The following is a 27,266-nucleotide window of genomic DNA, read 5'->3' as shown; positions in this document are numbered from 1 at the left end:
GTGGCTTTGATGATTTCCAGGGCGGAGATCGTCATTAGAAGGTCATGGCAAGAGTGTTACTTGAAGAAGCCAAACTGCTAATAGTAATATAGGGTAAAGGGAGAAGCTTTTAGTCAAGCCGTAAGCTTCTTTCCGAGCTACTTTTCTTGGCACACTCAGTCGCCTTCGCAGGTCAAACCTTTGGGATGTTTTCCTAGCCGGATCTAAACTGGGTAGGGACTCTGATAGACATCAGCAAAGTCTTCAAAACGGGAGCCGGAGTCATCCTCACAGGTGTCGTATACACGACTGCTCTGCGCCTCTGCCAAGGTCGCGAGCGTTTTGAGCGACACCCTTAATGCAACTTTGGTAGAGTTGTTCGCAGCGAATGGCATCTAACTAACCGTTCTTTAGCAAACAAGTTTTGATTTCATGCATAATATATATGCCAACGTAAAAGCGGCCCACAGCCCGCGAGCCAAACTCAAAACGACACTTCACTCTCCCTCGCCCGGTACCAAACCCGCGCCGTCGGATCGGCAACCCGAAGTGCACTAACCAGCCCAACATCTCCACTCCTCCCGCCTTGAACCCGCCAGTCATAGCCCATGAGGAGCCTCACCAGCGCGATCTTGACCTCTGCAGCGGCCAAGAATCGACCCGGGCACGCATGGGCCCCGTATCCAAACGCCAGGTGGTGCGGCGAGGTCGTCACCAGCTGCCAGTTCTTGTCCTGGCCTGGGCGGGAGCGCATTTCGAGGAAGCGACGCGGGTTGTAGGTCTCTGGCGATGGGAAAAGATCCGGGTCCGAGTGCGAGGTCAGCAGCACGGTCGTGTACGCGCCCCTGGGGATGTGCAGGCCCGAGGGCAGGGTTGTTGGTTTTGTGGCTACGCGGCCCATTCCGCCTGTGTTGGTTTTATCGGTGTCAGTTGTTATCCATCTAACCGTTCATCTGTCTTGAATACGGTTGGATGGATTAGACACACCTAGCCGCGCGGTGTGTACCCTCTGCGACTCCTTGATGGCACTGTCCAGCAGCCGCATATTGTACAGTCTAGTCTTGGTGAACACGGAGCCATCGGAGCTGCTTTCGCCAAAGACGTTGATAATCTCTTTGCGCAGATCATCGATCAAATCGGGCCCGGCAGCGACAATGTCCAGCAGTGCATGGGTGAGCAGCTCTGTGGTGGTATGAATGGCGGCCAGGCTCAGGCCGAGTTGAAAATCGGCGACGGTGTAGCGGGTGAGCTTGGATGCTCGGAGGGCCTTCTGAAGCCACTGATTTTTTATTTCATCTTATTATCAGGGTACCCCGCGCACATGCAGTCCTCATGGGAAGCTTGTTGGAAAACATACCGAAATCGTATCCTCTCGTGGCTTCCCATGCCGCTCGGCAACGATTGGCTTTAGGATCCGCCTAGCTTGGCCCACCATCTTCCTCAACGCCCGGCATTCAGGTAGAAGCCAGTTCGCAGCCTTTCGTAGTGGCCGCGGCCAGGCCTGGAGCTTGAACGATGCAATGTGGCACTGCGCCGCGTAGCCTGCGGACACGGCTAGCCAGGCCTTGTCTGCGCATAGGGACGGGCCGACAAACACGCGGGCGGAGAGACGAGCTGCTAAGTTGCGAGTGAACGGCTTGACAAGAACCGCCCGCCATTCTTCTTTTTGCGTTGTTATTATTACACTTTGTTGTCTTGATGGGAAGTAGGATAATGTGCATACCTGTGTCATTGCCGAGGGATTCTGCCAGTGCGGCTGCTGCCTCGGTCGAAACATCGTCGGTGAGGTACTCTATTGAGTTTCAGAATGCTTAATGCTGATAATAGGGAAGGTAGAAAGAGTGGTTGGCCATACTCAGAGACGTAGTTATGTTCAACCGAGCAACTGTCTGGATGATGTTGGACTCATCTGCGATGGCGGCAATGGGCTCGAAGCCACTATACCCGGCGAATAACTCCTATTTGAAAAGTTACCACCACTTCAAGCACGAATTCAAGTTTATAATAAAAAAGACAGAGGGGGCCAACCTTGGCAAGTGCCTGTGTGAAGCTCAATTCCTTGATATCCTTGATCTCCTCTGCATACCGCACCGGGAGGAAGATCTTTGTACCAGTTTCTGTAATAATCTGGAACGGCTTATTTGTCTTTTGAAGGAGAGACACTTGTTAGCATATAGATATAGGAATATTTGCATATATATATACAGCATTGATACAAGTAACCCTCATGCGGGCAAGAAAAAAGAAATACCTTGGCAAACTCCTGGACCATTTCACGTCCTCTCAACCGAAATTCTCTCCCGGCAGCCCTGCGATCAAGAGTCCCCCGGCGGGCGCCCAGCAGTGGGACTCCTGGGTACACCGTGGGGAAGTCGATCAGGAGGAAGCCCACGGTCACGAGAGTAAGGATCGCACAAGTCCATGGTGTCTTGAAGGCCTCGACCAAGAGGAAGACCGCGTCCAGAGCCATTCTCAAACTTACTGAGGTGAGGATTAGTAACCGACATGTGTTTTGGTCTTTGGCCAGGATGAAGATTGATTTAGTGTATGTGTGATAATATTGTTTTGTTGGGTTGGGTAGCTGGCTTACGTACTTCGGGGTTAGGAAATGGCCGCTGTTTCCAGGGGCCTGTGTTCACCGCTGGTATAGCGTTTTCTCTCTCTCTCTCTTTCTTTTTATCTTGACGGGGTAAATGATGCTTGTGATCTGTTTCGCCCCTCTAAAATGCCAAATGATAGGAGCAATTAGCAGTGCCGAGTACCACGCAGCTAGGCAACCCCCTCCCTTCGGCTCCAAATCCCTACCGTATAATAGCTATATCTTTTTTGCATAAACAATATTACCGAAATCGGGAGCGCCCACACGGCCCACAGCAATTGCAGTGACTCCTCAAGGGCAAGGGAACTTTATCATACAACAATAGTAGAGGTACCTGGTTCCATGCAAGTCTATTGTCAACATGGCTATGACTGGCGTGAGTTTAGCAAGCTATAGCAACAATACTCAAGGTTAACGGCCAGTCCAGAACGACGCGACCCACATTCTCCAAATTTTAACGAAACTCTAACCCAGGGCTCAAGAATTTGCCTCGTATACTGAGTGATCAAGCGATAACAAGCCCCCTGAGCTTCCCTTCCTCCCTCCACTCCTTCAATATATCCATGTAATTCCTTACACCCCTCCCCCAAAGCGCACCCCTCGCCTTCCTAATCAGACCCTCCCTCCTATCCATGGCAACCGCCTCCTGCTCCTCAGGAGTAATCATGTAGTTGGGCGTACAACCGACCATGGCGGCTAACCTGGCTGCATGGCTTGCAGTCTGCATGCTCCACTCCTCTTCGGCCTCGGTGGTAGGCTCGATTACAACGTTGAATTTTTCTTGACCTTGGTTTGCGGCGGTAGTAATGATGTATGCAAAATGTTCACCCAGTCGATCTCGTTGGTAAGTGCCGTTTGGGGCGGCTCCCATCTGGTTCGGCCCAGGGAAGAAGAAATTGGGAAACCCGCGGCTGAGGATTCCGTGCAATGTACTCAGCCCCCCAGCCGACGCCCATTTATCGTCCATATCCATACCGTCTCGGCCATAAACCTTCATTCTGCTCCTTTCGGCTGGGCTGCCACTGGTCGGTGGCCTGAACCCCGTAGCAAAAATAAGCACGTCGAGCTCGTAGTCTTTGGCGTTAGCTGTGACGGTGTTTCCCGTTATGTTCTCGATGCCACGCGCCCCAGTAGGGATCAGGTGCACGTTGGAACGGTTGAAGGTTTGAAGGTAGTCATCGCTGAAGCACGGCCGCTTGCACCACGACGGATACCAGGCTTTGAGGTTTTCCGCCGTGGTCTTGTTGTGCACGATACCGTCGACCCGATTTCGACGCGACTCTTGTTGCGGCATGTCCAGTTCCTCTAGCATGGCGACGTACTGCTGCAAGCCCTCCTTGCCGGGCCCCAGATACACGGCGCTTCCAATTAGTGCGCTGTACGAAGACAACCTTGTCCACTCGTCGTCGACGAGGTCAACTCCTGGCCTGGGCGTCTCGTTGGCCAGGAAATCGTTAAAGTTCTCGGCCCGGTCCATCTGCCATCCACTGTGCGTGGCAACATCTTCCCTCCATCGCGAGATATCGGTAAGTCTGTTGTTCCGCGGCCCGACACTGCTGGGTGTGCGCTGGAAGACGTAGAGGTCCTTGGCCCAGCGCGCGAGGTGGGGGATCGCCTGGACGGCCGTGGCTCCGGTGCCGACGATGCCGACGCGCTTGTCTTGCAGCAACATCAAGTCTGGCTGGGCTTCTGACCCGCCGGTGACGGTGTAGTCCCACCTGCTGGTGTGAAACGCGCTTCCCTTGAACCCGTCCAAGCCCGGGACGGCGGGGAGCTTAGGGTAGTGGCCGATACCGTAGGCCGTTATGACAAACCGGCTACGGACCGTCATGGGCGTTTGATTCTCGACTTGCACCAAACCGGCTACCCACTGGCCCTTGTCTTCATCCCAGCGCATCTCATCCACGCGCGTGCCGAACTGAGCCTTGTCCGCAAACCCAAAGTGCTCCGCGATTCGTTGCGCATGTTCTCTTAGCTCCGGGCCGGCAGAGTACTTGTGCCGGGGCACATAGCCCGTGTCCTCCAGCAGTGGCATATAGATATAGCTCTCGACGTCGCAGTGCAGGCCCGGGTAGCGGTTCCAGTACCAAGTCCCGCCGAAGCCCATGGCCGTATCGACCAGCCGGATGTGCGCCGGGTCAACTCCCGCCTTGATCAGGTTTGCGGCGAAGAGGATGCCGCCGAAGCCGGCACCGACGATCAGCACCGTGCAGCTGTCGCCGTCACATAGGGCCGGCTTGTCGTTGGAGGATGTGCGCCACGGGTCTGCTTGATAGCGAGCGTATCTTGAGGAGGTGGCCAGGTCGACAATGTACTGCTTCAACCCATCCGGATGGTAGCGCTTGTCGCGCTCTTGGGCGTATTTGTCCCGGATGGACTGGGTATGGATAGTGTTTGTTGGAGTATGCATTTCTAGCTTGTTGTTTTTTTTTCTTTGTTTTTTTTTTCAAATGCCAATAGCTGTTCGACGGAGGTCTTGGGGAATCGTGAAAGCGGTCTAGATTTCGCTGGACCCCAGAGTCGATTTGATGAGGGAGGGGCCTTTAGGGATTCGCACTACCCAATGTATGAAGTTCAGCAGAGTAACAAAGACTGCAATCAGTGGTCATCGAAAGCCTATTTTCCAAGGACATAAGTGGAATTCGCTTCTGTATCTTTGCAATGCTTTCCCGTGGAAATCCAAGTGTTTATGGGAAATGGATATAAAAAAGCGAAAGAAAAAGCATTCCACAGTAGTCTGGCGGGAATGATTGTTCAAGGCCCATTTAGCCACCCTAGATTACAGTCTTTGTTACTTTAGTGGGCGGGAAGTTTTCTTCTGGGTGCCCACGGGTCATGAAAACCCGTCACCGGATTTTGGGCCTGGTCACTCCAAGCCCCAGCCCATGCCGGGCAGTCCGCTGCAATTGCTGGGGCTGGCCTGCCCGTGTACCCACTGGTGGGTTCAGTTCTGAATGCCCTACTTACTTGAAGAGGGGGGGTACAAAAGGCATTAATAGCAGTCTTTGCTCGTCCCAAGCGCAAGATGATAACCTCAACCACAGACCCCTTGGAAGTTGAGATACGCAAATCAACCCCCACTTCACCATGGCTTTAGCATTGTCTCTCCTCTTGGCCAGTTTTGTAAGTCATTCCACCACCCGTCCTTATACAGAACTATATACTGTCTATTTCCCCCTCTCTCCCGCTAACAAGCCTTAGGTATGCTACCGCATATACAGGATAATCTACAACCTTTACTTCCACCCCCTCGCACCCGTGCCCGGGCCGAAACTCTACGCAGCCTCCTGGATCCCACGACTATGGCGCCAGCAAGTCCTCGGTGTGCATTGGAAAGACCTCGTTGCCCTGCACGAAAAATATGGTCCCATCGTCCGCACGGGACCAGATGAGGTCTCCAACGCGTCCAAGCAGTCGTGGGAGGACATTTGCGGCAGCCGCGTCTTCAACAGGGACCTGAACTTCCTGCGCGTGACGCAACTCAGCGAGCGCGGGGGTTTTATCTCCCCAGTCAAAGAGGAGCATAGGATCGTCCGCAGGTTGTTGCAGCCAGCATTTACCGATCGGACGATTGACCGCCACGCCGACATCTTGTCCGAATGGGTAACCAAACTCCGGCTTAATATCGCCGCTCACGATGGTGAGCCGGTTGATATCGCACAAAAGTTGGTCTGGATGACTTTTGATACCATGGGCGTGCTCAGCTTCGGAGAAAGCTTTGGCTGCCTGGACAAAAACACCCAACACCCATACCTCAAGGCCATTGAACTGGGTGCGCCGTTCCTGTCCGCGCTGCAAGTCGTGCTACGTTACAAGGCCACCAGCTCGATGTATGGCCTGCTACTCAAGCTCCCGCTCATGCGTTTTTGGAACAGTCTGCGTGCGACCGCAGAGGCCAAGGCCGCGCGTTGGATCGAAAACGCGGACAAGTCTCGGACGGACGTCATGTCGCTGATCTGGACGGCGATGCAGGACACGTCCAACCCGCTGTCCGCCGGGCAGGCCAACGACCTCGCCTCGATCCTGTGCCTGGCGGGCGCCGAATCGACGCCCGTGTTGATGGCGGGCATGGTGTGGTGGGTGCTGACCACGCCCCACGCGCACGCCAGGTTGGTGGCCGAGATCCGTGGCGCCTTCACCCACGCGTCCGAGATTCAGGTCTCAAACCTGAGCAATCTCAAATATCTAGACGCGTGCGTCATGGAGGCGCTGCGACAGCACACGCCCTTTTCGGTGGCGATCCCGCGCATCGTGCCCGAGGGCGGCGCCACCGTCGACGGCTACTTCCTCCCGGCGGGCAGCGTCTGTGGGGTACCGCACTGGGCGAGCGCGCACCTCGCTACAAACTTTGCCAACCCAGACGCCTTTGTGCCCGAGCGCTGGCTGCCCGACCCTCCGGCGCCGTATGATGGAGACAAGCGGGATACGTTCAAGCCGTTCGCCAAGGGTAGCATGGACTGTATCGGGAAGCGGTAAGGACAAGGATGCAACCCACCTTGGCCAAAAAATAAGCTGGCCTTGAAAGTTTCTTTGACTCGTTTTTTTTTCTTCTTTCATGCATTTAATTGGAAGCTAATCTAAAACACAACTAGGCTGGTCTACCACGAAGTCCGCATGGTAATGGCAACACTCTTCTGGCACTTCGACCTTGCTCTTTGCGAGCAGTCACTTGATTGGGTGGCGGGCGGTAACGCGACGGTCCGCTTGATGCGCGAAAAGCGAGCGCTGTGGGTGCAGGCAAAGCCTGTCGTTGGATGAACTGGGGGTGTTAACTTTGTGTAACTTGTACACATTGTCCACCTTGACATTGGATCTTGACATGAATTCACCTTTGAATGAACTGAACGGCACAAAGCAGGGGTGGGGGTTTGATCAATTAGGTATAGCAATCTACCTTATTCGGGCAATAAGCGGGTCAAAGACAACACCTGTGGGGCCCTATAAATGACGTCTACTACTATGTATATAAGTCCCCACAGGGTAAGTTGAAGAAACCCCCCATGTTTGGCCTCGTTCAGTTCATACCATAAAAAGTATACATCACTACGGGACCAGGCGAAAAATTCATGGTTACAGGAACTTTCTGAAAACCCCGGTCCTCAGTTGTCTCCCTCGTCCACACCTGTTAAGCTCTGCAAGGAGTGGTTTTTACCCCTACCGCACTTTGCGACCATCCCCGCCCGTCTCGTGTATGCTTCTCCGGTCGACACGGTATTGCGCGAATTCCGTACCAAGTCGTCTACCTACTACGGTATGTACATCGGGACAGGGTACTTTATGCGCACACCTTTTGTTAGCTTCCGGGTAGAGGTACAGAGTAACCTTCCCCATCTTGAAAGTGCTACGTGATACCATGTCAACGGGGGTGGAGACTATATGGTGGCGGCCCGAGGGTGGTGGGAAATGAAAGTGGTTCTGTCAGCTACCGAGATTTGGTACCGATTTCCGAACGCTTTGTATACAATAAATTGTATTTCCTGAAATATGCAAGCTGGATCTAGATCTATACTATGTGGGTCAGGGCCTAGATGAAATCCGGTCCTTGTATGTTATTAAATCCGTTGGGTATAACAGGCCCAGCAAGACGCAGAGGGCTAAAAAAAAAAATTCATGCTTCACAGATCCACAATCTCTCTTACCAAGTATTCCGTGGTTGAGTTGGATACTTACAGGGACATAAAACCTTATCCTCAAGGCAAGTCCTGTACAAATCGAGTGTGCCCGAAGCCATCATACGTGGTTTCGCCAAGGGGTCGTTGTTATAGATTGCCCCTCAGAATACTGCGGCTAATGTTGACCCAGTCTCGGCGTGACTTGACGCTATCGCAATATACTGCGAGCCCGGAGGCATTCACCACCCCGAGCAGTCTCGCCGTCAATTTCGACTCAAATATCTAGTGATTAACCAGCCCAGGATCATGAAAAAGTGGCGAAGCAGGCATGCTAAACCCACCCCTCGTCTACCCACAAGACTTCTTTGGAGTTTCGATCCTACCTTCTTTCAAGGCAGACAAAGGCTGACTGGCGTGCTACTACTCTGCAGTTAATCACTACCATCATGTGAATATATTATGGAACGGGGGCAAACAAGGACAGACATCGGTATCGGCCTTTCGCTACGCGTCTCCAGGGTTGCTGTACTTGCACGGGAGCGTTTTGACCGGGATTCCCGATTTGGGCATCCCCCGGGGGTCATGGATCGTGGTAATATTATGTCAAGCTTACGTTACTTGCCAGACGAAGGCGCCATCGATGCCGAGGCGCTGCGGATGGTATCGGACGGGTGTTCTGGTTTTGGAAAGCCTTGAAACCCCTTATCTTTTCGTTCATGCGGGAACACGAGACAGAATCAAGGAAAGGAGCTGTATAAGCACATCAATGCTCTTTTGCTCACCGGAATAAAAGAGCAGACGGTAGCCTTTTTATAGTTGGTCCATACCACCAGATCATACTACAAGTTCCTCTGGCTCATCTCCTTTTTTTACTTCCACAAAGGCTTAACCTTCGCGGTGTGTTGCTACAAGGCTTGATGGTATCGTCGAGATCAAAGCTACACCATCACATCCCAACCACCCCACAATGCTCTCCCATGAGGAGCTGTACCCGTACTCGGAGCCGGTGGCCCGTGAGACGGTAGTGGCTTCGGGTGCCCTCACCTCTCTCCCCGTGCGCATCCACCGGCACAACGCCCTGGCCGACGCTGGTGCGATATGCCTGACGGGTGACTGGGGGCGGATCATGCGCGACGGCCAGGACAAAAAGTCCAATGGTTCACCGTGCAGCGTTGGCAACTGGGGTAGCTTTATTTGGCCAGAAAGTATCCCGGATCGGTTGGGATTGCTGTGCTATCTTCTCGACGTCGGGTGTTTCCACGATGGTAGGTCCCTAACCCCCTGATTTAAAAGTCTCAGGAGGATGGGTGTTACAGGTTGCTGACAGACACGAATAAATATAAAGATGCCTGTGAAGAAATGTCCATCGCGGCAGCCCATATCGAACACATGGACTTGGATGCAGCCATGGACGTTTCCGATGCCCGCAGCTTGTCGGCCGATTCCCGTTCCGCCAAGACCAAAGATCTCGTCTCAAATGCAATTCTCGAATGCGTCCGCGTCGACCGAGTGGGTGCGTTGCGGATGTTGGAAGCGTACCGAAAGAAATGGCTTGCCATTATGGAAACGTATGATACGGAAAAAATAGAAACTTTGGACGAATATTTCGAATCGAGGGCCAACAATGGCGGCATGGGGTAAGTGTGTATACCAATTCTATGGCTGACAAAGGCTGCAAAGCTGACTCGTATATCCAGTGCATATTATGCAATGCTGGAATTCTCCCTGGGTATTGTGGTTACGGATGACGAGTATTCCATGATGGCCGTTCCTATACAGCATGTGGAGCGGTGTATGCTTTTGACCAACGATTATTGGAGTTGGCCGCGAGAGCGCGAGCAAGCCAAAACCCAAGAAGCGGGCAAGGTCTTCAACACGGTTTGGTTTATGATGAAACAAAACCCAACTTGGACTGAGGCCCAAGCAAAACAAAGAGTTGCCGAAATGGTAGTGGAAGAGGAAACTAAATGGGTGCAATCCAAAGACGCTTTTTACGCCCAGCACCCAGGCTTGAGCCCTCACCTTATTAAACTCCTGGAGAATCTACACACTGCGTTGGCGGGTAACGACTATTGGAGCTCGCAATGCTACCGGCATAATGATTGGACCCACGTCCCGGAACAGCCCGGACCTGATCACCCGCTGGTCCATGAGTTGGCCGGGCTTGGGAGGGCGGTGATGCCGGAGGCCGAAATCCTTGCAGCTTCCGCGGCAGAGGGAGACAAGACTCCCCTGTCAGAAGGGAAACCCGAGTCAACAACTACATCTGTATCCTCGGTCTTTGACAGCGTCGAGGACCTTGCAAAACCAAGCATTGGCCGGGCGGAGGAGGTAATCCAGGCTCCGATCCAATACATCCAATCCATGCCGTCCAAAGGTTTCCGCTCTGCGCTCCTGGACTGCTACAGCCGGTGGCTGAATGTACCTGCCAAAGAGATGGAAAGCGTCAAGTCGGTTATAAACTGCCTACATGATTCGTCCCTGATTTTGGATGATATCGAGGATAGTTCACGCCTCCGCCGCGGGTTTCCGTCCACCCACGTCGTCTACGGCGAGGGACCTGCTATCAACAGCGCCACGTATCTTTACGTCCAGGCTGTGGCAGCCGTGCATAGCCTCGACAACCGGGCAATTATGGACGTGCTGCTCCGCCAGCTGCAAAAACTTTTCCTCGGCCAGTCTCTGGATTTGCACTGGACCGCCAATCGTCGATGCCCCACCAAGGATGAATATTTGGGCATGGTCAGTCAAAAGACCGGCGCCTTCATTTCCATGGTTGCAGAGCTTATGATCGCTGCCAGCGACGTGGACTGCCCCGAAAAGACCAGGGCCATCTTTGCGCCCTTTTCGCATCTTTCAGGGCTATACTACCAGGTGCGTGACGATTATCTCAACATCACGTCAGCTGAATACGCGGACAAAAAGGGCTTTGCCGAGGATTTGGACGAGCAAAAGTTCTCGTACATGATTGTGCATCTGGCCCACGCGCGACCGGATCTAATGGTGCAGGTCGAGGGGATTTTCCGCTCGATGCGGGACGGCAAAGCTGAAATCGTCGAAAGCAAAAAGTACTTGGTTGATTTGCTGCACAAGAGTGGCGCGGTCGATGCCACCAAAAAGTTGTTGATTGGGTGGCAGCGTGAGATTGTCAGGGAGATCGACGCGCTCCAGGTGCATTTTGGCACACCAAACCCGAGCCTGAGGCTGTTGATGGAGAGTTTGTGGATTGAGGACTGATGTCTGTTCCCAGTGATATTAGGTGGCGGTCAGCTTTTATGATTTCCATGGCCTGTGTTTTTTTGCCCTTCCAGTTTCTATCAGAATTCGATTTCAGCCTTTTTGCTTCGCTTGATGGGAAATTTCAGAGACCATTTTTAGTGTAATGCGGCCTAAGATGTGAAAGAGGAATCTTCCAGAACATCATAAAATACATTATATAAGGGAGTTTGGCATTACAAACAACAGGACATTCTAAACAATGTCACGCATAGCACAACGCTTCCGGTTCCGCGACGCCATCGCAAAGCCTTGGGAAGCCACCGGGGCTGGAGCAGGCAGGGATGGCGCCGAAAGTGGTGCCACCACCGAAAAGGAACGGAACTTGTCCTTGAGCCCAGAAAGGTTCTATGGATAGCTGTGAGTACATGCACAAGGTACATATAATGAATACAAAGTCATTCGAACAATAACATACCGAAAATGTTTTCGTCAATAAAGCACTGCAACTGTTTAGCATTCTCGTAAAAGCGTGTCACAGGATCAATATGAGAAGGGTGGTAGGGATTGTCACTCAAGTCCAGCCCTTTAAATGTTTCCCCAGCTCCAGCCGAGGGTGTACAACATTTTGGCTTGGTGTTTGGCAAATTGAACAATCAAACTTACTATAAAGACACAGAATCATAAATTTTGATCACTCTTGCTGGCGTTTGCAAACAGGATGTAGGAACGTAAAGTATGTAACCTAAGATTTTATAAATCCGGACGTAACCTTCCTCTGTGTATGCCCAGAGGCGAACCGTTATAATTTCGTCCAGTGCCTTTGGCCTGTCAAGAATGGTGACTCTTCGGAGCGGACCGGGCCATTGGCCTTTCATCCCGTGCTCGGCCCTTCCGTTGTCAGGGTATCATGTCATCTTTGGTTCGGGAAAATGGAGGTGTACATTTCTGCAGTACTACATAATATGGGAAACTACAATTCTCCGTCACCATGTTGACAACGCTCACTCCCCTCCCCGCTGTCTGTGCAATAAAAATGGAAAGTGGCAAACACGGGCCCCATGGAAAACCTTATTACTATGTTATATGCCACACGATTCGTTGATAACATCCCTTGGCAAACGGGGTGGGGGTGGTGGTTTTGGGTTCCGGAGATCAACGGTTTTATGCAACACGACGGATATTCCCTTGTACAGTATATAATTCATGATAAATAGAAGCTAAATTTCGCGTCCCACCCTCGTCTAGCCACCAGATCAGCCAGGTCGACCACCCAACCGGGATAGCGGCGAGACTGAGGAGCAATACTGCGCCATGCATCATGCCCAGCATATCAAGCCCGGCCAGTACAAAGGCGCAAACCAGAACACTTGCCACCTGCGGGAGGCCCAAGGCCATATTTTGCATCCCCTTGGTCTCCGAAATCCTGGTTTACAGCGAAGCAAGCGCGGGATTGACCAGGGCGACGGGCACCCCACATCGTTACGGCCCGGGTCACGCCGATGAGGGCAAGGAGTATCAAGGCCGCGGTGGTGGTTCGCAACGGTATTGTCAGCAAGAAGGAAATAGTTGTGAGAATTTGAGAAGAGAGCCCAAGTCGCGGGAAGTGCTGAGGGGTAAGGAGGCGAGTGGCGGTAAACTGGGCTAAAATTAGCGTGCAAAGGAGTATGCCCAAGGCAAAGCATTACTAGCACACCTCCAATAACTGAGCTCGTACCCAACGCCAGTAACGATCATTGAGTCCGACAAGGAGTCGTTCGTCTTGAGATGGCCATCGATGAATATAATCCGTCGGCAATACCGTTTCGCGAATTCCGGGCTTATAGGTACACTCCCACGGGATTATTAATACACGCCTTCGAGGTAAAAAAAAAAAGAAAAAAGAAAAAAGAAAAACCATGTGCACAACACAATTATCAAAATACCTAAGCTCCTACCCTGCCTACCTGCCTACCTGCCTACCTGCCTACCTGCCTACCTGCCTACCTGCCTACCCAATTACAAAGGCAATATACCAAACCCAGCTTACCGCAGTTTGGAAAAAGTCAACCACCTCTGTTTTACTTTTGTCATCCAGCCCCATTAGGAACGCTCATGTGGCAGGCTCGCAGCCCTCCCACCTGTTAGCTGCACCCTGACATTCTCGTCCGTGATGGAACCCAAGGGCGTATCGAGCCGGCTGTTAAGGCGGCAGCCGGGACGGTCATTCCCGATATGCCGACAAGGCTCTGGAGAAAGGTAAACGTACTCGTCCCCTTGGCCCGGTCCTCCTCGGACACCGCACCCTGAAACGCGGGCAGGAGGGTGTTGATCACCATGCCCAGGGCCAGCGAGAAGATCACCTCGTACGCGACCCACACGGCGTCGCTAGAGTTGCGCTTTTTGAATGGAGATTTCGGCTGTGTTTGGAACGTTACATACGTTGTGGTCTGTCTGAATTATGGCGGCTGTATGGGGCCGAAGAGGCCGCTTGGAAAATTACTACCATGCAGGGGCCAAGACTTTTTCTTAAACTTGGTAATATGTTGAATACTCGACCTTCTCATTTCGTTTGCCCAGTCCAGAGCAGCCTACATGGTGGGCTTCTAAGCGAAAGTATGTAAAATAAAAGGACCAAGAGGGAATACCGCGCATATGCATTACTTTCTTACGGTTGGGGGGGAAAGAAAAAAAAAGAAGAAAAAAAAAAAGAAAAGCCCAGGTAATTATATCCTGCCACGGAACCAAGTGAGAAGATCCCCTCCTATCATACGTATACTTTTTGCGCGTCGGCCTTCAAAGACCTAATTATTCGAGGGGAACTCCTAATTCTTACCGCATAATAGCGCCTTTCTTTTGCAAAACGATATTACCAATTGGGAAGGGCCCACACGGCCCGCAAACTTATTCTACATAGCATCTATTTACCGGGGGGAGGGGGGTTTTTACCCCCATCGGTGCAGTAATGTTTGCATTTTTTAAGGTTTACCACGGTCCAAGATAATAAATAATATGTACCGTGGTAATTAATTTGTGTCGGCAACGAAGATTCCCGTCATCCCGTTTATAGCGGGTTCCTGATTTGAATGGTTCGTACCCACGACGTAATGCTTACCCGCAGATCTACGATACAGTAGTACTGTAAGTGGACGTCAGTCAGTCAGTATTATGTGGGTGGTGATCTAGAACGTTTTGGGGCACGGAATACTTTTTTTCTTTTGAGTTTCGGGATTTCTCCTCCCGATGTTCCAACGGAATTGGCAGGCATAACGCAGCTAATCAAAGTACTAACTCCTTTGGTTGAATATTGTATAAATGGATACCCTTTACTTGTTCAAATGGCCGCTACACTGCAGCAGCCAACATCTCCAAACAGGCAACAAAAAAAAAAAAAAAAAAAAAAAAAAAAAAAAAAAAAAAAAAAAAAAAAAAAAAAAGAAATAGAAGTGGGAAAATGGCTGAAGCAAAGGTGACCGGGGCGTCTCTTCCTGGTGCGCTGTTGATCCCATCGTCCAAGTCTCCAATTCGGCGTATGTCTACTTTCACCTGCCATGACTGGACCTTGCTGTGAGCCACCCTTCGCTCTCTCTTTTTCTTCTTTCCTTTGCATAAATACTGTCATCCAAGTGGCAAACCCCACCTCCTATCTCGATTTGTGTTGTTCTCCTCATAAGAAAGTAACCGGGACATCGGGATAGATAGTAGGAGGAGGGCTCATCACCCCACCGGGCAAGGTTCAGAGACTGCGACACTGCAGAATCGGGATCACCGAATATCACAACTTCTCACCGCTTCTGCAATGACTTGTAGTGACCATTGATTGAGCTTTTCGCCTACCGGGGAAAAAAGGTTGTTGATGCGGAATGGAAGATATTCGCGCCCCCAATGTCCAATTAATTGAGTATAAACTCACTGTTGAATGATACGAAACCAGTTACCGGAAACTGCAACACTTGTACGAAAGAAAACATGAAGATATAAGGGAAACACACAAGATCGCAGAGCGACCTTCAACAGCAACAAACAAAAAATCATCTCGAAGAATGTCACAGGAATCCTCCTACAACACCCGCCGCGCACACATTGAAGCACACTACCTCCTGCCCTATCTCCGCCCCAACCATGTAGTCCTCGACGTCGGGTCTGGTTCCGGCAGCATAACCCGCGACCTGGCCATCATCTGCAAGGAGGGCCACGTAACCGGGATCGACATCTCCCCAGCGATGGTGTCTTTTGCGCAGGAAGAGCAGCAGCGGGCCCCCGACAGCCCGCCAAACCTCTCTTTCCAGGTCGGCGACGCTCAGGACCTGTCCGTGTTCCCGGACGCCAGCTTCGACGTCGTCCATGCGCACACGTGCTGCACTCACATCCCGGACCCGGTGCAGGCTCTGCGCGAGTTCCGCAGGGTGGTCAAGCCGGGCGGGGTGGTGGCCCTCCGCGACCCGCTGGACATTGTGCACGAGATCAAGTGGACGCCCGAGGTCCCCGGCCTCGAGCTGCACGCCGTCTATGCTGCCGCCCTGCTGACCGCCCGCGGCGGCCACCCAAGGACGGGCGCGATGCTGGAGGGATGGGCGCGCGAGGCGGGCTTCACGCGGATGGTCTGCGGGGTCGGCGAGGCGCGGTCCGCCGAGGCGCTGCAGGTGGTTGGTCGAGGCATCGGGGTTGAAGATGCGCTTGACAAGGGGATTTTGAGCGAAGAGGAGTTGGTGAAATTGAGGACTGCGTATGAGGTATGGGCTGGGACTGAAGGTAGGGAAAAGATTGCACGGTGTGCAGAGATGCTTTGCTTCAAGGATTGAGCTTTGGTGTGGAAAGGATACGGAGGCTTTGTTATGTTGATATATGACGTCCTTTTCAAGCAGCCACTCTCAGCGGTTGAGAGTTATGTTTACTATATAAATTCCGCGTCCGCATTGGGTATTTTTTAACCGTGAAAATGGGTAGATTTAATAGATAAGAGGTAGGCAGGTTGGTAATTACCAGGGAAAGACGAGCTCGGGTCGAACTTCTGGTATTTTAATATCTTAATTTATATTATTATACTAATATTAGGCAGGACGCAAAAGTGACTACTAGCTATAGACAGCGGCTGCTCGATAACAGCACCCTCCTTTCACGAAGCACTTAGGACTACCCGCTCCTATCGACGCTGTGGCAGTGAAGTCTGATCCTAATCTATTTGTAGCTCTTTTAGACGGGACGATGTCCGAGCCTGATTCTTGCCGCTCTCATCACGGGGCGGTAGTAGAGCTTGATCACGGTCTTCTTGGGTGGGTTGGGCACGGTAGTGGGCTTCGAATGAGACTCTGTAGCATCAGAGTCGAAGTTGGCGTCACTAATGGTAACGACCATTAGTGGAATCCGGATCCAAGGGTGCGAAGGTCCACGTCTTCGGACGGGAGCTGCGAGGAAAGCAGACCTAACCTCGGTCTGCGCAATCCGAATATGTCAGCCATCGAGGATGGGCATCTCTTCAAATTGACCAATATATACGATCGCTGGTGTTCACCATCACATCCATTTGGAGCTTGTTCCTGTCTCCTTCGTAGTGGGTGATGTAGAGTCCGCGCTCCGTGGGCCAGTTCTTGTCGACAGGCGTCAACTTCCTGAAGTCAAGAGGGTCAAAGTTGCCCTTGCCTTTGCGCAAAATGTACTTGGCCTGGCAGAATATATGAAGTCATATTAGTTGGGCACTGCTGCTTGTGTTGTCCTTGTGATGCGCCTACTGTTATATATAATTCGCATAATCGATCCAGCTGGATCCATGAAGCTGATCAGTCTTAAGTGGAGGTAGACCAATATTAGCGCCGAGCTTGTTCTTATTTGTCTGCAAGTCGTGCATAGCCCTTGGATAGTCGCGTGGAGCATATACTGAAGCTGTTGTTCAGCAGCAGTAATGATAATATTGCCCTCGTCTGCAAATGAAAAGGCCCGTCGACATTCTGGCAGAAGTTCTGCACCAAACTCCAGGTAGAGTCTGTAAACATGTCCTGCAGATAATTTGAAGTATTAAGTTGCAATATATAAGATATTATTAAATAGAGCTGTATTATACACCTATGGAGATACCATGTGTGCGCTCAGTTTTGACGATGCAAATCAATATTGTTGTTCTTGCGCATTGGAATATGTTCGGCATGATCTCATTTTTTTTTTCTTTACATGCCTCTAAGAATCGATGTTGGCAACAGGGAGTAACAAGTGAATATGGGAAGAAAAGGTGAAATCGAAGTGAAAGAAACGGCCGGAGTTGTTTATGTAGGGTCCAGTTATCGGCACCCGTCATATCTCCTATGTCACTCAGAACTGACTCACTGGGTACTCTTTGGGTAAGATGACGAATGAGTCTAAAAGCACAAGCATAGGCACAAAAACAAACGATAGCGGTAACAGTAATGTTCAGGCAATCACATAACTTCAACCAAACGGCTCAAATCTATCTGGATAGCGCTTGAAAATTGCATCGTTGTAAATTAGGAATAGCTCATATTCGCCCCGCTTGGGGGCACCACCGGGTCGACAAACATGGGAAGAATTTAGGTGGGGATAAGTCTCAGAGCGTATACCTGTGATGAAGAAACAGGGCTGACAAAATTGGGTTGCCAAATGAAATAGAGCATTCTTATTTAAAAAGTCACTTTTAAATCCCACGTAATATTAATACAGAGAGAAACATTTGCACTTATCACGCCGTGGTATTTACCTACTTACCTACCTACTCAACACTTTACCTAAGGCGTAAACACGTTGTTTGTCCAAATCCAACTATTTATATTTACGGCTAACAAGCAGTTAGTGCGGACGCGGACTGTGTTTGGTATAACGTAACTGCTGATTACGGAAAGGCTGTTTGCTAAGAGGCCCTAGAAAAGTTACGTACAACCCCGCCATTGCGCGCCTTGGTTTCTATCATAGCATATAAATAACACCTTCTTGCGACAGGTTACACACGCAAGCTAAGCTAGGAGTTGGCTATTGGTGATCCCGTGATCTGAGCGGACGAGATCCACTACAGGCCCCGCCTGAATCACTAGCTAGATTTAGTTTCTTTCGTATTCGGATTCGGTCTCCGAAACCTACTCCAATCAACCCACTTTCTGGCAGTCTGGCCAAGCCTTGAGAATCCGTCGTGATCTCTGTTTCGTCAATTCGACCTATTTTACTATACAACATTTTCGGTGGACAGGGAATAGACGATAAATAGTAGACACGCGTTTTCTACATACTTTTTTTGGTGGACAGGACATAACCTTCACATTTGGTTCGGTCGTGAGCGCTGGGATGGGCTTGTATATGACGAAGGTGGCGATGGTATATGGGGATTAGGTGGTAAAGCATTTGCCGTAACATTCAAGCTCTGGTCATTAGTATATACAGCCAGTCAATTTATACGTCTATTGAGCTCTTTCATATTGATGTGCAATCATTCTGGCCAGGTTGCCAAGGTGGTCGATGGGAGAATAATATGCTCACCTTGCCCTGACTTTGCCCTCGACTGGGAAGACACTGCCTAGATAGGTAGACTTCTGGTAGTGATTAGCGAGGCGTGATTGATTTGTGAAGTTAGATGCGACAAAGAAAGCAAACGACAGTACCATACCCCCAGAATGACTGTCTCGAAAAAATTACAAGTACAGGCGGCAACAGATGTTCGTAAAGTTACCCTCCGTCACCCAAGATGGAACGTGGCGTCGCTCTCATAGGCAATCTACACTCGAGAGAACTACACAGCCGATTAATCTCCGATATTAGGTCGCACAAACAATGGCAGGAAAATCCGCCAATCACCCAACAGGTTACCTGGCGCTCCCTTAAGCCATTTGCAGTCAAACAAAAATCGAAAAAAAAAAAAGGAAAAAACCAGAAAAAAAAAAAAGAATACTTAGTTACCCAACAGGTTATTTGGCGCTCCCTTAAACTATTTGCAGTTAAACAAAGTCGAAAAAAAAGGAAAGGATGCAAAAAAAAAAAGTTTAATCACCCAATAGGTTACCTAACGCTCCTTTAAACCATTTGCAGTCAAACAAAAGTCGAAAAAGAAAAAGGAAAAGATGCAAAAAACACTGCTGCGAAAACTGCTGCGAAAACTACACTGCCAATCTCCCATATTAGGTCACATAAACAAGGCCAAAAAAATCGTTAATCACACATTACATTCCCCAACGCTCTCCCAGGCCATTTACAATCTCCTAAATGTCAAAAAAGAAAAAGGAAGAGATGCAAAAAACAATGCTCACTACCAGGGTCGAACTGGCGACCTTCGCATTACATGATATGTTGATTAGACATATTAGTACGACGCTCTAACCAACTGAGCTAAGCGAGCTGAGCTGTTGTGGAAGAGTGTTGTCGGAAGTGGCACTGTGTTGCTTGGGTCGCACTTTCCCACACTGCTACAACTTTTGGTGGATAGGCCTGGGATTGGGTGTAAGTGCCGTAACTTTCATGCAGCTCGAAAATCGACAACGAGTGGCAAGTGATTGGATAGTAAATCTCCTAAACACGCAAACATGATGAACTGCATGCAATTCTAACATCTGGGGTGTGTATACTTGGATAGAGGTTTCTGCTTTAAAGTCATCATTTGACATATGCTTCACCCACCGCCAACAAACCACAGTTATCCTGCGATACGATTGCTAAACAGTTGCTATTTTCTTCGCACGTCACAATCAGAGCAAAAGTCATCGTTTAGTTCTTTAGCATTTTCAAAAACATCTTTTTCAACGTTGTTGAAATACTAAAAAGGAAACGAAAGAAAGAAGAAATTAACAAGCCGCACCCCGACATTATGGGGACTCGCTCCAGGGGTCCTAGCTAGAACGGGTCCATTCCCACCCTCGGGATGGCGGCAACTCTTAGGTGTGTGCAACTTGATAACCTCCCCGAAGGCGACATAGTCTTTATTACCCCTAAGTGGTGATTTTGATTATTAGTGAGACGCAATATTATCTCTCTCGACGTTCTTTCTTTCCTCCTTTTTCTTCTTTCATTTTTCGTTTTCTTTAGTTCAGATGTTCAGATGGCTCAACGCAAAACCTTGGCCCGCCTTCCAGCAAGCTTGTCTCTTTATCTAACCTTCTCGACTCCGCCCCGGTGTGCTCAGACTTTTACTTTCCTTTCGCCATCTTCCTTTTGCTCCCTCCGACATGCCTAATTTGCGAGTTCCACTACAGTATATCCAATACCAAACTAATTGACAACACGTTGGCTGCGCATTCATTATAAATACAGCCAACAACAGGGCCACTCAGCGTCTTCTGCGCCCTTAAACGATGGTGAAGGCTGCCGCGTCATAGCCGACTACAAATTAAGAGCCATTTTTCGACACCTGAAGACTAGTGGCAAATGATACAGGTCGTACATGAAACCATGCGATAATGGATATTATCTTGGGATATGGATGGCGATGGACTTGTGTTTTCTCTTTTTCTTTTTTTTCCCTTTTTTTCAGCGGATAAGGATGAGATTCTCATCATTTCTCCTCTGCAGAAATCTTGAGATGTGCTCCAAACGACCTTTTAAAAGCTGTGGCAAAATATAACGACAGACGGGTACACGCTGGGCGCTGTTCCTAGCCTAACTGCAATCAGAACCTCAGCATCAAGTTAGTCTACGAAATGGCATATAGCCCCTTAATTGAAGCAGGTTTAGAGTGCTGGAAACGATGCCCCAACTCTCATGGATTAGAGGGTGTCCTTCTCAAAACAAGCCAACTGCATAAAACCAAGCTTGGCTGATAGCTAATCTGGTACGTGTAGCACACCTTTCAGTCCGATGAGACTTGTGAGCTTTCTGCCTGAAAGGCCTGTCGTCATGGCAAGCTTGAGTATGTGGCTGGATAACATATGGTCTCATTGTCAGTCCTCGGAGCACAACATCGTCTCTTTAAATAATGCTTGCCGACAAACAGAGACAACGACCTCCGAAGTTAGATCATGCAAAGAGTTCAACTAACGAAGCAAGGAGCCCAAGATTTCTTGAAACAGAGAAGAAAGAGAGAGAAAACGAGGCGCTAGGACACAATTGTAGTCGGCTAAAAATATACTGCGAGGCTGGGGCAAGCCAATGATTTCCAATTTTAGGACATACTAAGATGGGCAGGAAAATGGGCAGGAAAATGTGCAGGTAGATGGTTAGTGATAGGTGGGTAACTAGGTAAGTCAGGAGGTCTTGTGCACCATAATAGGGCTCAGTTTACCACCAAAACTTGGCCCAGAGTTCAAAAAGGCCAGCATACCACTGATAGTTTGGTTGCAATCTATATAACTATTGGTCTCTGACGAAAAGGTCTCTTCAAGCAAGATAACGCTGGCCTCGGCAGCCAAATTCCGAAGGTCATCATATGTTTTACATTTGACCTTTACCCCAGCAACATCTTGCGTGAATCATAATTTTCTCCAGATGTGGCGTAGCTTTTTTGTAAGCCAATAGTCTCCCTCCTTCGATGGTTGTTGTAAATATTGTCGTTCTTTTGCTTTGTTTATTTACACAGTCTTCCTCATCACACTGTCTACTATATGATATGAAGCGGCGGCTGTCCTTGGAGGGAAAACACGTATCCTTGAGGACTTACTTTTTTCGATTTTGGCGTGAGTTCTAGCTGCAAGTGTATGTCAATTTCAAAATCACTTGCAGCCGGTCTATTCTACAAAGTCTTGTTATCCTTTTTTCTTTCTTTCTTCCTTCACTCTCGACTCATCTTTTTCTTCTCCCCTTTTTCCTTCCAGTCAACCATGTTAGTTGGCAAGCGGAATAGACCCGCCACGACACATGTGTCCTCATATGCGCAGTGCAACCCGGGACATGCTAAAACCATCCTACCCAATCGAACCCCTGCGGTGCGGGATATTCAACTCCCTCAGAGGCCGAGCAGGTGAACGCTCAGATGTAGGGTTGGGCACTTCGTCAGAAGTTGGCGTCAAGCAAAAACCAGAATATGGTCCCGAAACTTGCAATCGCGCCCGGTTGGCATCCTGCTCCGCTTCAGGCGCATCTGCCTCTACCTTATGCGGCGGCTGATCTGACGGCGGCCTCTCTCTTCGAACGGTTATTGTCTCTGGTTTGCCTTGAGCAAACGAAACGGTCCTGGTGCAAGGTGAGGTTGGCAAAGAATGGTGCGGTTCCTCGGCCGCAGGGGAAACAGTGGTTACCTCACCCTGGCTTTGCTGCGCCTGCTTTCCTTGCTGACGTTCTGGGCTAGCATTTCCTTCACAAGTCTGAGTGTAGCGCACTTCTTCGCTCTCTGGAGACTGAATAGCCAAGCCCAGGTGTGGTGGCAAAGGGAGCTTTTTCCAGCCATCGTCCCAGCTCAAAATTGACGATGCTCTCGATGCAGTTCCAGAGCTATCCTCCTTGTTATATCTGCGAACCAGTGAATCTTCTGATCCACGCTCTTGTATCTGTACGGCTCTTTTTCCGCCAGCGGGAATTTTCTTCAACTCTGGCTGGTCAGCCGTATTTCCAGGTGTTCCCCTGTTGCCACCCACGACGGGCGCCCTGGAAGATTTGGGAGCTTGCGGAATCGCTTTCCTCTCTTCCACTTTGACCTCGACACTTTTTTCCTTGGGGGAGGACGTGATTTTATCCGGGGGAATGAGCTCATCCCGCAGCTGCGCCCCTGCGAACAACATTGTTGCCGGTTTGAACCTTGTCCCGATGGTACGCGAGCAGCAGGCCGTGGTGCTTAGGGCTGCCAAAACAAACACCTCAACGGCGAGAAAGAAAGATAGGATACCGATGGCGGTCGAAGTGACGCTCGGCTTTATTATCGACGTACCCATGGCGGAGTGTATTGGCCTGGGCCCGGTCTGGTTTACTGGGCCCGACTGTCTTCTGTGAACGGTCGATGTACTCGGCACCGGCTCGGCGGCCCCCGTAAGCAGAGCCTCATTAGCAAAGAATAGCCCGGCAGTCAAGGCAGATTCGGCCATTGCTTTGCCTTGGGGCCCTCCGGGGTTGAGGGCGGCGAACCAGGATGCGACAAGCAAATTGAGTCGAAGGCTTGGAGAAATTCTCAACTGAGTGGATGCACCGCTCGGATCGAGAGCCGCATCATACAGACCGGCGCAGGCATCTGAAATGTTTTGCTTGGTAAACGACGACAATGGCAAACCACGTGCACATATCGATGCGGCTGCGGCGAAGCGAGCTGCGTCGTTGCGTTCATCGGTACCTTCAGCACGGCTGGCCAGTCCTAGAAAAGAGTCGTTTCCAAGAGCGGCGAGCAGAGCAAGCACAAGTGGTCCTGGTGCTTTTTGAATGGGAGACGTGGTTACTTTGAAGGCTGGCATCCTGTCGGTACTTAGATGGTCAGCTCTCGTGTGGGAAAGATTGGACCGGCAACTAACCACATTCAAGATCAGGGCAGGAGCGAGAACATACGTAGTGCTTTCATTAGAAATATCATCATCATCAACACTGATTTCCTGGACATGACTGCCCCTCCGGTTTAAAATTTCTCCCATTCCATCCGTCGTATGCAACGGCTCAGCCAATCCGCCTCCATTGCGTAAATTTGGCAACTCAAAGTAGTCTCTTGTACTGTTGGCAATGCATCGGGCTGTGTAGTTGGCTCGGACTGCCATGTTCCCTATTTCACTATCGCCGGGTACTGTACTGCCCAGGAAAAGCTCTTCGCGGATTTGCCGACGATCTCGGTCCGGATTCAACGCCGTCGACGTTTCAAACACGCAAAACCTGACCTGGACGCCCGCACTTCGAAAGGCTCCCGCAAACGATTCTGTCCCGCTGCACGACGACGGATATGACTTGTCTTCGACGGTCTCACACGTGACAGAGGACTTGAGACGCATGGCCGATTCGCGCAGCACGCCAGTGTTTGTGGTTGATGGGAGTGCAGACACAAAGTAGCTATTTCCACGATTGGGATGGTCGAGATAGCTCGATAGCGTATGGGGCTGTGAGCTTTCGGGTTTGGTTGCTGAACCCTCTATGTAGTCATACCACAGGTACGGCTGTTCGGTGGCACTCTGTCCAGTGACCAATTTATCTGCAACCCTCTTCACTATCCGATCTCGAGGCACTTGGTCGACAGAGTTCGGCGTTGGGTCAAATCCCAGCGTCATAAAGGTGGATGGGATTCTTGGCTCGCATCCTGGTCCGTCGTATCTTCTGGCGGGATCGTCAAGGCATGATATGACTCTTACTTCCTGGGGCTTTATTGCTACAGCCCTAATAAAGGAGAACACGACACCTAGCAAAGTTGGTATAATTAGTAAGGTCGCAGTTTTGTAGAAGGCCAAAGAGTAACATCTCACAATAGGTCACCAATATCAGGCCAAGCAGAGCAAATCCCGAGGTATGGTTAGCTGTGAGTCTAGCCCAAGGCTCATCGGCCAGGGAAAGAAGCTGCCGAGGGCTCAGCTTGTTGGACTCGTTTTGTTTCTGGGCATAGGCCACCGCGGCATGGGCTAGAATAGCAGAGACGACAGGTATGGTAGAAATGGCAACCATTGTATTTAGCGCCCTTATGGCTGTCGTCCAAGTAGTGACCGAGTGTAAGGCTTCTGGAGATAGCTTTCCCTGGGCATCCTCGTAGTCGCTCGTGCTGAGCGATGGCCTCAGGCTGTAGACACAGGCAGCCACCCAGGAGATGAGTAGCAGGACCAGGTAGACCATGAAAACCACCAAGGTTTTGAAATGCCTTGACTTGTTGTGCATCATTGCTGGATCCACCTCACTACGCAAGGCTGGGCTGACTTGTTGCCAAGAAAGGGAAACCATGATGTAAGTGTTTTGGAAACAAATTTGGTTGTATGATGAAAGTAGATCTGTTTTTTTTCAAGCTAAATACGAGCCATTGAAATACGAGCTGAGAAGGGGGTGGGCAGGAGGACGGCAACCAACCACTAAAGAAGTCGATGACCCAAGCAACACCTTTAGGCTTTTTTTTTTTAAATCTGCCAAAACACGTTGCGGGGTCTTCTTGAATAAAATAGCATACCGAGGCTAGAATTTTGTGGGATCTTCAACTCTGCAAGAAAGCAGACACTGTGATTGATGGGTGGATAACCGTCATTATACAACATATAACAGCTTTAAACTTTGCACAGGGCTGGGGCTGATGCCTCGAGGTATCCAAGGATATCGATGCGTAAGTTAGGGAAGTATGTGACTGTTGTTTTGGTCCAATCCGCGTGAACGACGGGGCGTGGCTGGTACCTCAGCTGTCGTCGAGCCGCGAACTCAGCCTTTCTTCTAGGACTAGGGTCAAGGTACAGACCCAAAACGTCCGGTTCTAGAATTGACAAAGTCTGGAGAAGAAGGATCTTCCCCTTGTCCGATCCCAACAGAAAAATATAAGACCAACCGCGACATGTTCCGAGTGTTTGGGTAAATAGTAAAGCTTGTGTGGTCTAAAATGCGAATACGGTCGTATTATCTCGCTTACCAAGCGTCAATCGAACCTATCACTGAGGGTGAAATTTTGATAAAAAGGTTAGTAGAGGCTCACTTGAAAGTACCTTGGTATTTGATCCGATTTGGTTCCGCGACATGCAATTTCGAATTCACATGCCTTTTGATAGAGTTTGTTGAATGGCAGGTGTCATACAAGCATGTGCAGATAGACACTGTGCCGGCAGATGCAATCCAAGATAATCATATGCCACCAACCTCGCCAATGGGGAGTATTTTCGGCATTCGACCAAGACTCAATGCGAAGCTTTTCGATCAGTTCCCGGGCCGAATTGAAAGGGTAAAGAAAGGGTTTTCCAGGGAATTAGATTCTTGTTACGAGTGTCCGTTTACCATTAGGCGCGTTCGAGTCCCGTCATGGTTACATGTTTTTGTCTGTTTTATTCATTTTCTTTCTTTGTGACGATATGTCCGTACTTTTACCAGACTTCATCCTCTCTATAAATATAGCACACATGAGCCATATTATCAGCTTTCGATGAGTTACAGGATCAAACTGTGACAATTTGGAGAAATTGCGAGTTGATATAGGATGGTTGCGCGGCTCACGATTGAACCCCCAGGTTTGTTAGAATCGGGGCTGTTTTTGAGACCACCATGCGTCGCATGGAGCAGTAGTTCGAGAGGTTTATTCTGATATTCTTCGTGAAGAGAGATGTGGGTCGGAATGCAAGCTTAGCAACCTCTATTTTGCTTAACAGTCCTTGTTTATAGGAGGTAGGCCATGGGATGCGATAGGTGAAAAGTGTAAGAACGTAGCAAGGGACAAGAACTGAAACATGTTGGGAGACGGAGAACAGTGAATAATAGGAGGTAAGAGATGAAAGGTGCTAGGAAAGGCTGGATGAAACGTGGTAGAGTGCCAACGGATTATGGAACGGGGTGATAAACAAAGGAGATAGGAGGTGGTAGGCAGACGGCGCTGGGAAAATCTTTGCTGGTAACAAGTTGTAGATGGTAAAATATCTGGAATGAGCAGACAAAAGATAAAAATGTGAGAGCTGATGAGTGGGAACAAGTTTCAATTGGTAAATAGCTCGTATTCAGTGCAGATTTAAGAGTTAAGTTCAATTTCTTGTGTATAACAAAGAATCTTGTGCTCCCAAACTTAGCTCGATACCAAAAGTTTCTGCAGATAAAGCCAATTCACACATCGAGTTTGTTCCTCTGCTTGCCTCCGGCTAGGAGCCAACTGCCAATCACTGGAAGCCAGTACAGTTTGGCAACCTGAAAGGTCTGCAGTCCAGACAACATTAACGGTTGCAAGGACGTAACACGCCATGGTGATCTGCTCCAGCATCTGAACATGAGGGTGCCTGCCATAAACACATATAGTATGGCACTGTCTGGAGCATCGAGCTTAAGATACAGGTGAGTACACGCAAGGTACTGGGTGTGCCGAACCTTAGTATCCGGGTAAATGATCTCGAGACGTATTG

At 50.0% G+C, this 27,266-nt stretch overlaps 9 protein-coding genes across 9 annotated transcripts; 4 read left to right on the top strand and 5 right to left on the bottom strand.

Moving 5' to 3' along the window:
- Positions 1-463: 463 nt before the first annotated feature.
- On the bottom strand, positions 464-2,449 carry PgNI_00694 (uncharacterized protein; the record flags this gene model as incomplete). Its single annotated transcript, XM_031120772.1, has 7 exons — positions 464-885; positions 967-1,258; positions 1,337-1,641; positions 1,703-1,771; positions 1,835-1,937; positions 2,008-2,124; positions 2,231-2,449. 7 exons carry the CDS (start codon positions 2,447-2,449, stop codon positions 464-466), a joined length of 1,527 nt encoding a protein of 508 aa, XP_030988341.1.
- A 634-nt stretch (positions 2,450-3,083) lies between these two features.
- PgNI_00693 (uncharacterized protein) lies at positions 3,084-4,988 on the bottom strand (the record flags this gene model as incomplete). Its single annotated transcript, XM_031120771.1, has 1 exon — positions 3,084-4,988. The coding sequence occupies one exon, from the start codon at positions 4,986-4,988 to the stop codon at positions 3,084-3,086; it is 1,905 nt and encodes a 634-aa protein (XP_030988336.1).
- A 677-nt stretch (positions 4,989-5,665) lies between these two features.
- PgNI_00692 (uncharacterized protein) lies at positions 5,666-7,336 on the top strand (the record flags this gene model as incomplete). The annotated part of the gene is made up of 3 exons (XM_031120770.1): positions 5,666-5,701; positions 5,780-7,050; positions 7,171-7,336. The coding sequence occupies 3 exons, from the start codon at positions 5,666-5,668 to the stop codon at positions 7,334-7,336; spliced, it is 1,473 nt and encodes a 490-aa protein (XP_030988335.1).
- Positions 7,337-9,157: 1,821 nt separating this feature from the next.
- Positions 9,158-11,427, top strand: PgNI_00691 (uncharacterized protein; the record flags this gene model as incomplete). The annotated part of the gene is made up of 3 exons (XM_031120769.1): positions 9,158-9,455; positions 9,536-9,827; positions 9,888-11,427. 3 exons carry the CDS (start codon positions 9,158-9,160, stop codon positions 11,425-11,427), a joined length of 2,130 nt encoding a protein of 709 aa, XP_030988338.1.
- A 1,143-nt stretch (positions 11,428-12,570) lies between these two features.
- On the bottom strand, positions 12,571-13,091 carry PgNI_00689 (uncharacterized protein; the record flags this gene model as incomplete). The annotated part of the gene is made up of 2 exons (XM_031120767.1): positions 12,571-12,832; positions 12,865-13,091. 2 exons carry the CDS (start codon positions 13,089-13,091, stop codon positions 12,571-12,573), a joined length of 489 nt encoding a protein of 162 aa, XP_030987049.1.
- PgNI_00690 (uncharacterized protein) lies at positions 12,728-13,054 on the top strand (the record flags this gene model as incomplete). The annotated part of the gene is made up of 1 exon (XM_031120768.1): positions 12,728-13,054. The coding sequence occupies one exon, from the start codon at positions 12,728-12,730 to the stop codon at positions 13,052-13,054; it is 327 nt and encodes a 108-aa protein (XP_030988337.1).
- Positions 13,092-15,428: 2,337 nt separating the features above from the next.
- PgNI_00688 (uncharacterized protein) lies at positions 15,429-16,187 on the top strand (the record flags this gene model as incomplete). Its single annotated transcript, XM_031120766.1, has 1 exon — positions 15,429-16,187. One exon carries the CDS (start codon positions 15,429-15,431, stop codon positions 16,185-16,187), a length of 759 nt encoding a protein of 252 aa, XP_030987050.1.
- A 391-nt stretch (positions 16,188-16,578) lies between these two features.
- Positions 16,579-17,154, bottom strand: PgNI_00687 (uncharacterized protein; the record flags this gene model as incomplete). The annotated part of the gene is made up of 3 exons (XM_031120765.1): positions 16,579-16,818; positions 16,898-17,041; positions 17,083-17,154. The coding sequence occupies 3 exons, from the start codon at positions 17,152-17,154 to the stop codon at positions 16,579-16,581; spliced, it is 456 nt and encodes a 151-aa protein (XP_030987047.1).
- A 5,054-nt stretch (positions 17,155-22,208) lies between these two features.
- On the bottom strand, positions 22,209-25,134 carry PgNI_00686 (uncharacterized protein; the record flags this gene model as incomplete). The annotated part of the gene is made up of 3 exons (XM_031120764.1): positions 22,209-23,682; positions 23,773-24,604; positions 24,669-25,134. 3 exons carry the CDS (start codon positions 25,132-25,134, stop codon positions 22,209-22,211), a joined length of 2,772 nt encoding a protein of 923 aa, XP_030987048.1.
- Positions 25,135-27,266: the final 2,132 nt, after the last annotated feature.

This window comes from Pyricularia grisea (genome assembly GCF_004355905.1).
Source record: "Pyricularia grisea strain NI907 chromosome Unknown Pyricularia_grisea_NI907_Scaffold_1, whole genome shotgun sequence".
Lineage (NCBI taxonomy): Eukaryota > Fungi > Ascomycota > Sordariomycetes > Magnaporthales > Pyriculariaceae > Pyricularia > Pyricularia grisea.
The sequence above is the reverse complement of the archived record's forward strand: the minus strand, read 5'-3'. Positions and strand labels throughout refer to the sequence as shown.